The sequence below is a fragment of the Solanum tuberosum genome, unplaced genomic scaffold (assembly GCF_000226075.1).
Source record: "Solanum tuberosum cultivar DM 1-3 516 R44 unplaced genomic scaffold, SolTub_3.0 scf00296, whole genome shotgun sequence".
Classification (NCBI taxonomy): Eukaryota; Viridiplantae; Streptophyta; class Magnoliopsida; order Solanales; family Solanaceae; genus Solanum; species Solanum tuberosum.
In genome coordinates, this window is record NW_006239217.1 from 614,861 (window position 1) to 625,661 (window position 10,801).

General features: G+C 33.3%; 2 protein-coding genes across 7 annotated transcripts in view; both read left to right on the forward strand.

Annotated features, from left to right (window-relative positions):
* LOC102602098 (mediator of RNA polymerase II transcription subunit 15a-like) overlaps nt 1–6,325 on the forward strand; it is a 13,565-nt gene extending 7,240 nt beyond the window's left edge. For 2 of the 6 annotated variants that reach the window (XM_015314344.1, XM_015314346.1), the window contains one exon: nt 1,544–1,797. The gene's annotated coding sequence lies outside the window, so the exon portion shown is untranslated. Of the gene's footprint in view, nt 1–1,543; nt 1,798–5,162; nt 5,234–5,368; nt 6,060–6,278 lie in introns of those variants that run through there. The other 4 variants (XR_001475012.1, XR_001475014.1, XR_001475013.1 and 1 more) reach the window with 4 other exon arrangements.
* LOC102600863 (mediator of RNA polymerase II transcription subunit 15a-like) lies at nt 6,280–10,370 on the forward strand. Its single transcript, XM_006359262.2, has 7 exons — nt 6,280–6,329; nt 6,407–6,557; nt 7,211–7,322; nt 7,481–7,577; nt 7,881–8,062; nt 9,495–9,553; nt 10,121–10,370. The coding sequence occupies exons 2-6, from the start codon at nt 6,436–6,438 to the stop codon at nt 9,546–9,548; spliced, it is 567 nt and encodes a 188-aa protein (XP_006359324.1). The 5' UTR covers nt 6,280–6,329; nt 6,407–6,435; the 3' UTR covers nt 9,549–9,553; nt 10,121–10,370.
* The last annotated feature ends 431 nt before the right edge of the window (nt 10,371–10,801 follow it).

Genomic DNA, 10,801 nt, shown 5'->3' on the forward strand with positions numbered 1-10,801 from the left:
GGGTCGTTTGGTAGAGTGTTTAAGAATAATGCAAAATATAGTGTATTAGTTATGCTTGCATTAGTTATGATGATATTTTTTTTATGCAATGTTTGATTTAGTGTACTAAAAATATTACGCATTACATGATTTTTTTAGAAAAAATTTGTTTACAAAAGTACCCTCCACAAATATAGTGGAAAGGATGTAAAAAAGTTTTTGAGGGCAATTGTGTCTTTAATAATGTAAATGCATGCATTAGAACCCATTGCATTACTAATGCATAGAAATAGATGGTATTAGTAATACACTCTTCAATACACAATAGAGTGTATTACTTATACAAGCATTAGTTATGCATAGGTTAGAAAAATGTACCAAACAAGGTACTACTAATACATCAAGCTAATGCAAGCACTATTTTCTCTAATACACTCTACCAAACGACCCCTAAATGTTGACGGCAACAACAATCAAATTTACTAAAAATTTGTAATGATGTCAATCTTATTGGGCATTAGTTGAGGAGAGATTAGAGAAAAATTGAGGCTTATTTGAGAAAGGCAGAGACATTGTTGGCTGATGTTAAAAAAATTGGACTTATTCGGTGAATATAAAGAATGTTGAAGTTTCTAGGGACATTAGATGTCTAGCTAAACGTGAACTCCTTGTGGACAAGTGATGATTGACCAAAGAAGAAACACATTATTTTAGTACTTATCCTAATTTCATGCAACAATGGTTTATGTTAGTCAAATGTAGTGATCGAGGACTAGTTTTAGACGAAACTGAAGAAAACCCTAAATTCAATGAACAAACTTTAAAAATTAATCTAATTGTGCTTTAATAAACAATGCTTCATGGATTCTTTATACTCAAAAGAATTTCTTCATTGACCAAACAAGAGAATCTAAAATATAATATGATTTTTGACAGATAAAAATTGTTTGTTAAACCTATAAAGTTGCCTTCGATTTCAACATTATGAGCATTACCAATGTATTATTTATATGCATCATCACAAAACTTTAAAAATGATAGATGATATGTTCAGGAAAGCGAGCGTTGGTTTATGTCGTCAACATTAACAACAAGTACAAGAAACCCCGATGTTGTTTTCTTTATAAAAACACAAATGTAAGCAAAGTCACTATTATATTCTTCGTCAATGAATATTCACTACGGTGATTAAGTCACATCCACCTTATTTGATGTTCTCTATAAGGATTATGAACAAGTTTATAGAAACTTGTAAATGCTTCAAGCATTTTGTATCTTCGGGAAGTTTCATATGAATTTTGTCAAGTGACAATATCTAGTATTAAATGTGTGATCCTCTGATGCATCGATTGTTGGTCCAATAAGGTTACACTATCAAGATGCATGCTGCATCATTTCACTTGATAAACATTTCTACATCAGTATGCTTAAATAAACATAGAACTTAGATCCTCACAATCTTTTACAATATTATGGGCTATATTGTATCAAATATATCATCGATGAGTTATCAGTTCACAGTGTGACATAACTTACTAAGATTTCATCACTTCATTATTTACAGGTACCTGAAGCACTCATGAGGTTTCTTAAGTCATAGGCTCTTCAAGAGCACATTCACTCTTTAGTATGATCATTTTCCCTTTTCCCTTTCTATGGATTATTTCAATTGAAACCGCCTCGTCTATCATGTTTCATGCATGCCATAGACTCTGTCCTTCTAGGACATTTAATAGGAGCATTTGCAACTGAGATATGGGATTAATTTTGGGTTAGCAAATGCTTAAAGCATTTGACTTGAATGGTCTTTTGAATGAATATCGTACTGATGATAAATATTTCTTGACTGCTTATTATTCCCCCTTATGTTAGAAAAACTAACATGTCCCAATCTACTTTGGACAATCTATCTTTGTGCATCATGGTATATCTTTTAATCATATATTGCACATCAAAATCTATTAGACGGAATATATTTAGTTCCTGACCCTAAACCAATTAAGAGTGGGCAAATTAAGGTGTGGCTGAATGGTCAATGGTTGGGGAGATTGGGTGGGTGGAAGGAGACAATAAACTTAGAATGTCTCTTATGCAACTTGTTTGGCCTACTTCCATTAGGGAAATCATTTTCTTCATTTTTAAGGAACTTGTTTTCCTAGAGAAAATATTTTCCAAACATTTTGACCAACCAAACATAAGAAAATTGAAAAACATTTTCCAGAAAATGTTTTCCTTCGTACCAAGCACACCTTTAGTCATAATTTGTTGGTCTGATGCATTGAAGTGTTGTTGTATACAATATATCCTATCATAGACCAACACACATAGTTTTGTTCTCATAAGCAATGGTTCAATTATTTATTGAAGGTATTCAATGTCAAACTAGCTCGAATATAAATTAGATTTATCAAGATGAATTGTCTTGATTACACAATTTGAAAACTATGCTCTTAACTCGAACAAACAACTTTGTGAATGTCAAAATGCATGTTGACAATAAATGCACATGTGATCATCTTATAGATGCATCTATTTAAGATATCACATGAGAGGTGAACATGCCCACATTCACTTCTTATATTTTTCAGGATTTAGTTAATTCATTTCAAATATTAGTTGGTTTAATCAACTTATCATGAGAACAACACATCTTTAGAATTTGAGAATCGTATGATTAACATCTATATTTTTTTATCAAAGTGGTAATTTTAGATAGTTGCACTTCCGCTAGGAAAATATATGAATTGTTATTTCCTTCAAAAAATTAATAAAACATTACCGTAGAAATCATTCAACAAGATATATTTCCTTCTTCCTTAAAATGATATTTTAATAAAGTAGACACACGTGACATATTGCAATGACTTCTATACCACAAAAATAACATGTATATCCTTTGTTATTCTATCTCTTCGAGAGAAGTTGTGGTATCTCTTTCATTCACTTCGGGGAATGAAATCTGATTATTTGAATGTGCTTGAAATAGCAATCCCCTCGACCTATTCTCAAACTTTAAATAGGTAGGACGACGCGACTGCTTTGTTGAGCCGCACATGGAATCAAGAGCTCCAAGTGGGCCATTTTTGGTAAGCTGAAGTGGCAATGCGGGATGAACCGGAAGTCGGGTTACGGTGCCAAACTGTGCGTTAACCTAGATCCCACAAAGGGTGTTGGTCGATTAAGACATAGATCATTATTTTCCTTAAGTAGAAGACATTGCTTAAGAGTATTTCTCATATATTTTTCAAATTATTTTTACTTCAGGAGAAAATTTGGAAGTTTTACTCCTTGGAGAATGTAATTTTAAATTTTTACCACTTTCGGAGTAAATTTCGAAGTTGTACTACTTCGGGAGTAAAGTTCAAAGGTCTGTTACTTCGAGAGTAGATGCCTGATTCTTACTACTTCGGGAGTTAGTTGCAAAGTGTTTACTACTTTGGGATTGAATTTTAGGTTTGTCATATCCCAAACTACCTCCCAGACGTGATTGACACCCAGCACACACCACCGGCCATGTGACCCAATTACCATACCTTCACCATTAATTCACAACATTTGATGAATTAAATAAGTATTCAAACAATATGATAAATAATTATGAACACTTGGTATCTCAAAATATGAATCTAACACTCTTGTGCAAATCCCACGCTAAACCAAGGAGCATCAAAAGGAATCACAAAAGGACTCGGAATATTAATGATAATGACTCTTTTGAAAACCCCCACAAATAATGCAGTTGTTCACCTCAACAACTAGATCAACTCTAGCGAACTCGTCAACCTCGAAGACCATTGATTCTGCCAAGCGCATGTTCGTCCCAACTCAAGCAGACAAAACACCTTTTGAAAATGGATTTGAAAAACAAGCACCCAAAGCTTAAAGTCTCACTTACCTCAAATTCACAACTCAATCATGCTTTCCAATAGATCATAGCTACGGTCTCGAGTCTCTGGATCACCTCAAACTCACAAAATGGGTTTAGAATGGTCAGAAACCCTTCGTCGGATGTTTTCTTAATTTTAACACAAGTCAAATTTGCGGTTAAAGATTAACCCAAAAAGTCAACTCGGATTAATGAGTTAGAATTCAGAACCAATAATATTTTGAATTACCCATACCTCGTAGAGTTTCAACCCTTGTTGTTGAATGATGGATCAATTTCCAATTTCATTAAGTTTCAAGCTTAGATCTTAATCGTAACTTTCTACCTCAAACATATCTCAATATCATCATTCAAGTTTAATTAGTGAATATTATGTCCAATATTAATTATCCATGTCCCGAAATATTAATCAAAATGTGTATAAACACGATGCTGAAACAATAGAGCTGCATAGCCAACGCCGATGGCTTAACCCCAATTTCTCAAAATAATGTTTAATCTCATAATTATTTTCCATATGATCATTCCATCCTAATCATTGCAATATCATTACTTGTTGACCAATATCAATTGGAAAAGTGTACAAATTAAGATTGGTAGTACTTGAAGCTTTTCTTTTAAATGTGTGAAGGACTATGTTGTTGTTCGCCTGTACTTCCTACTTCTAGTTCCTTTAAGAAACTTGTAATTTTAAGGCATTGGCCAATAACTACAAATTAAATTAGTTCTCCAATCTTTCCATAATAAGTACTCATAAAAATAAATTGTTGGGTTATTACTGTTTTACTATGATAATAAATTTTAGATTTATTATTTTGAGGTTAAATTAAAAATATTTCTTCTTAATTATTCTACTTCTAGAAGTGTGTGGTGATAACTTCACAACCAACATTCTTTTATTAGTGTGACAATAATCATCATCATCGTGCATAAAGATAATCAAGCTATGCATGAACCAAAGTATTCATATTTATTAAATCATCACACTCATCCATAGATTTCATATAAGGAAATTAAGTTCTTCGAATCACAATATTTATCCAAGATGGCTGAGTCTCGTGCTGATAATGCGTGATAAAATATAAAGCAAAAGGAAGAAAATACTGAAGAAACGTAGAGAGAAGGGAGAAAGCTTTTTATTTCTTTTGATGTATAAAATACAATGAATGAGAACTCCTTTATTTACAAGGGAAAACTAACTTGATCCCAATGTCCCAAAATTTGCCTGAAATTTGAATGATGTAAGCAATCAACTTCTTTAATATTTTTGTTATCCTCAATTTTGTTTTATTTGTAGCACCTTTAGATTCCTCAGCTCAGATGGGAAATGCAAATGGTGCTGATTGGCAGAAAGAGGTTTACCAAAAGGTTTAGTTTGCAATGGTATTTTTATTTGCTCAAGATTTTAAAAACTGAGGATATCACATACGACTTGCTGGAAATTGATTTTTTTTGCATTGAGTTGTGATGTGGAATTTGTTTTAATGAAATTTTTTAATGAAGATCAAGTCTATGAAGGAGATGTATTTATCAGAGCTCAAGTATATATACTTGAAAATTGCTTCTAAAGTCTGGCAGGTTTGTTTTTTAGCTAAATTAGCAGATCCCAAGCGAACCATAGTCCTTGATATAATTACTGTTACTGGATTTTAGTCTTAACTCTTCTCTTTTACTTCCTTCAATCATCATAATGTCCCACCTATTGATGCTTTCGGACGTCTTCTTAGGACATGTCTATACCTTCTTAGGTGAGAGAGCCATCTTAGACGACGTCTCATTTTAACCTTTATGTGACACTGTTATATAGACATGATTTTGATGTTAATCTTTTTTCCTTCACTGAAAGGGATCAAGGCCTCCCTAATTCTTTGGGCTTGGGCTTTATATATCTGAGTTTTAAAAAGCACTCATGACAACATTTTGTTGAAACATAGAATGCTGGCTAGTTTGTTTTCTTTTGCTTTGTTTTTTTTTGTTTTGTTTTTCTTGATGGTTGAAGGTAACGTATGTGTTCATTTTTACTATGTTATTCGTCTCTTTATGCCTTTTCTCAAGTTTTCCGGCCTTTCTCTTGGCATGTGAGGGGTACTAAGGGGTTGTTTGGTAATTGGTTAGAGTTATGCACGTCTTAGTAATGTAGGAATTAGTTATGAGTGAATCTATGTATCATTTTATGTAGGTATTCGTTATGTAGAGATTGGTTATTCATGTATTAGTTATTTCACCTTTTAGTCTGCATAAAATAACACATAGATTCCTAATTAATTATATATATATATTAGTTATGCGGGTTTTTAGATTGTCAAGCAAACGTCGTATTAATTTTATACATGAATTACTTATTTCCTTTCTATCTACCAAACGTGGTATAAGTTATATGGAAATTAATATGGATAACTTGTTTCTTATGCAGGTACCAAACGACCCCTTAAAGCTAAACCCGTTCTACACATATAAAACCCTTGTAATTTATCTCAGGTTCTGTAGTTCTCTTTCAAAATTCAGTTACATAATTTTGTTCTTTTTCTTTCGATTGTGAAGAAAGGAATTTGATTAGGTCAGAAATTGAGATGAATGGGAATAATTGGATGGCTGCTCAGGCTCGGGGAGGTGGTGAAGGTGCCGGAGCTGCTGCCGGTGATTGGCGGACTGGACTTGTGCCCTATACTCGTCAAAGGATTGTCAACGAAATGTAAACTTTTAAAAGAAATTGCAGCTTGTTCTTGTGGTTTTGTTGAAGATTTTGGATTTGGAATTTAGGGTTCTTTAGTGTTTTATCAGTTTTATGAGAATAGCTAGTTAGGTAGAACCTGTTTTTTCAGATTTCAATTTTGTCAAAACTCACTTCTCTTAGTGAATTGGGGGATTTCTATTGCTGCTACTTGGTGGAGTAAATTGAAAGTTCATGGCGAAGTTTTTTTTAATTATAAATGTGGTGTCTAGGCCGGCTTTTGTGTATTTAGACTAATTTTCATGGGATATCTAAACCTGTCCACCAAGGCTAGGACATAGGTGAAGAAATCACCTGTATCGACATTAGATCACACCCTTGACTACTTCATGCCCTAAATATTTTCAATTTAGGTTATCAATCAAGAAACTATTTCAAGTGGAAAACCTACTTTTTCTCTATGTGCCTTATATTTTGTTTTAAATTTGTCGAAATGACAGGTAGTTGCTTGAGCTAATTGGATTATAACTACTGATATTCTTTAGAGAAAACAAGTCTTAGTCTTTCACAGCAGGGGGATGATGACATTGTTTTTGATATATTTGAGAAGCATTTATCTAGATTGTGTTCTTGTCAAGCCTTTAAGCTGATCTTTTTTCGATATGTTTGTATAGATTGGAGGACATTCAGAGGGTTTTTCCTGTCTTTAGGCATCGGCATGTACAGGAACTTAGGGAAATTGCAGTGATGTTTGAGGAAAAGATGTATAATGTTGCTACAAGTTGGGTATGCAGTCTAAACTCTTTTCTGTTTATTTGAATGATGCAATTTGTTCTCCACTTCATTTGACGTTTCTATTCCTGCTTTTTGTAAACTTGCATACATTTTTCCAGTCATCTAGACATGCTGTATGCATTCTAACTTAAATTTATCTAATATTGCAGAATGATTATCTGTATAGAATATCCTTTAAACTGCGGACAATGACCAATTGTTTTCATATCAATACTGCAAGTAGTGGTCAGAATGCCCATGGTCCAGGTGAACAATGAGAGTTCATGTTTTGTATTACACATTTTCACTTGCAATGTGAACTTAAGAAAAATGATCCTCTCATTTTTAATAGTCTTTTTTCAAATTTCCTATGTGGTGTCGTGCATAGCAACAGGGAAGCCTATTTTTTTTTGTTGCAAAAGTAGACTTTAAAGGGACTTGTTTGTTAAATAAAATCTTGAGCTTAAGAGTTTTGTTGGAAGCAAACTTTCCCTTTGAAATCCTCTCTTTTTTCGTTGTTATTTTACTCATTTCTAAAATTCCTTTTTAAAATTGAAATTTCAACCTAAGGGATGACAATGGAAGCTACTTCCTATGAAACTACTTCTGGGCCGGAGGATAGTGACAAGGAAGCAGCAGAAGAGGACGATGAGGGTGTGCATAAGGAGGATGTTGTAGAGGAGGTGGTGGGTACAAAGGAGCAAAACTATGTTGTTGGACACAAAGACAATGTCCGAGTTGTGGAGAATGAGGTAATTTTATTTTTGTAGTTCTGCTTTCCCATTTATTTTCTTTCTTTGAAGCATTTTCTCTATCAAAAATGGAAGAGAAAAAATAGCATTATACCATTGATTTATTTGTTGTTAATGATACAAATTGAATTTTTGTATTTGCTAAGTTGACTAGCTAGCATAATAAAACCAGGCCACTGATTTACATTTTGTTGTGGGGGTAATTGTGGTGAAATTAGTTGATACTAGTAGTTGCCGGTGTTGATGGTGGTGGTTGAAGAATGTGTGGTGGTTGATAATGTGTTGGTGGTAGTTGTGATGATAGAGGTAGTTGGTAGTAGGGATTAGCGATAATGGTGGTGGCGGCTGTGACAGTGGTGGCAGTTGATGTAATTATAATGATGTGGATGGTAAGTGTGGTAGCGATTGACAGTAGTGGTTGGCAACGATGGTGGTTGTGCTGGTAGAGAAGGTTAGTGGTGGTGGCTGGTGATTGTGAATAGAGTGAAGGTGAAAATTATCCAAACAAATATACCTCTTAATGATATTAAGACGTTCAAGATCTTAATGATTAAGACCTATTCAGATCAAATAAGTTCTTAAATCTTATTGTATGCAAATGCATTAATGACCTAAGGTTTGAACTATTCATACCAACTTTGTTAAGTACAGGCTAATGAGGCCTAAGAGCGACACTCTAGTATCCACTTGTACCTAAACTTGTCAGGGAGTAATCCAAAATTAAAGAGTGTTTTTATCTGGGTGGAGTTGGGAGTGGGGATCAAGGGGGTGGTAGGTGATTTTAACTGTATACTTGTGATTATTCTGCTAGTATAAATCTCCTAAGTTACTAATGATCTCTGTTGTTTTGTATAAATGATATCTTCTGTTTTAAGGTCTCTTAAAATATATTAACCTCTTAAGTTACTAATAGTTGCTCGTGTGTTTTATTCTAAGATCTCTTGTGGATTGAGTTCTGGTGCTAAACTTGATGAGCGTTTAGCACTAGTTGAGGAACGATTAGAGAAAATGGAAGCTCATTCGGAAAAGATGGAGACATTGTTGGTTGATATTAACAAAAAGTTGAACTACTTAGTGAAGATGTAGGATGCTAAAGTGTCTAGGGACTTTAGACGTCCAACTAAGTACATCAGATCCTCGTGGACTGGTAATGACCGATTAAAGAAGAAACGTAGAGTAGCTGAGATGATAAGACAGTCGTGCAAGCATTGACGATGGGAAGAGGTGCAATAGTGCAGTAGTTCCTCCGGTTGCTTTGCATGATGATTGTGTCGTAAATGTTTAATTTACTAAGTTATCAAGTAAAAAAGAAACTTTTAGTTTAATTTCTTTCTTTTTAAAAAAAAATTCTAAGATCTCTTTGTCCTTCTCTAAAATTCTAAGATCTCTTTGTGTTTAAGGTTAATCTTCTTCTAAAGCCACAATTTTTTAGCAGGAATCTAGCTCCAGCAAAGTTATTGGGAGGCCTTCAGTATTTTTCAAGTAAAATGAGTAAGTCATTATTCACCTCCATCATATATTTCTTTTGCATCGTTTTAATTATTTATTTTTTACTGTATCTATTATGTATTTCATTAATTTTGATTTTCTTAATATTGAGATTAGATTCCTTCCGCAATCATTATTCTTTGAAGGTGGTCATGCATTTATTTCTTATAATTCTTCCCCCTCTTGGTGAATAATAACTTGCTGCTTTGGCTAAAGAACACTTTTTGTTGTTGTGTTTTGGTTTTGGGTTGGATGATGATATTATAGTAAAGATGTAATCATTGTGGCGATTCTATTTATGGTCTGTTTGACCAAGTATTTTGAAGGCTAAAAGTCCTTATTTACAAAGATGATGTGTTTGCCTATGTTTTTGAGAGAAAATGAGAGTTTCTAGGAAGTAGAAGTTATTTTTCCGAAATTAGTAAGAGTAGTTTTCCCTAAAAACACTTTTGAGAAAAATTCACTTTTCAAAATAAATTGATTTTAGAAATTTGGCCAAATAGGCTATACTACAATTCTATGTATAAATTTATAATACAAAAGTACTAATACTATATTTATCTTTTTCAGAGGAGATTGGAAGGTGGAGCTCTTATCAAACAGTGCGAGAGACGAAAGAGATTCATCTTCAGTTGCTTTGAATTTATGAATTTATATATCTTGGCTTGTTGATTCTTATGTCCTTTGAAGTTTTACTATGCATCTATTTATATTTTAAGAGCAAAATTGCCTTAATGTTGCTTGATATATGTTGATCAACTGAATTGAACATTGATTGTCAAGTTTCCTAGTGAAAGTAAAACAATTTTCTTGTTTTGAAGGTGATATCAACAGCTATTATCAGGTAAAAAAAATACTTTAAATACTTCAACATCAAATGATTTTTCACCACATATATATGTACGTTTGTCAAGTTTAACACATGATTTGAGCATGCAAAGAGGAGATGAATAGACGTCTCACTTAGGAGGTCTGAGAGGTTGGATACAGTGGGTTATAAGGAGAGGTGAATAGGTTGGTATAGCAGAACTTAAGCTTATTGAGGATGTTTGCAGGTTGCGTATTAGTATAGAATGTTGGTAGATATTTGCTTTTTGTCTTGCTTTTTGGTGGTAGTGTGGTAGCCCGTAGCCCTATATCTGTCGTAATTTTATTGTAGGCATGTAATTTCTTCCTTTTGATATATGATATCATTTGTTGTCTATTTTATTTCAATATCACATTATTAGTTCTTGTTACTATTCCTTTTTC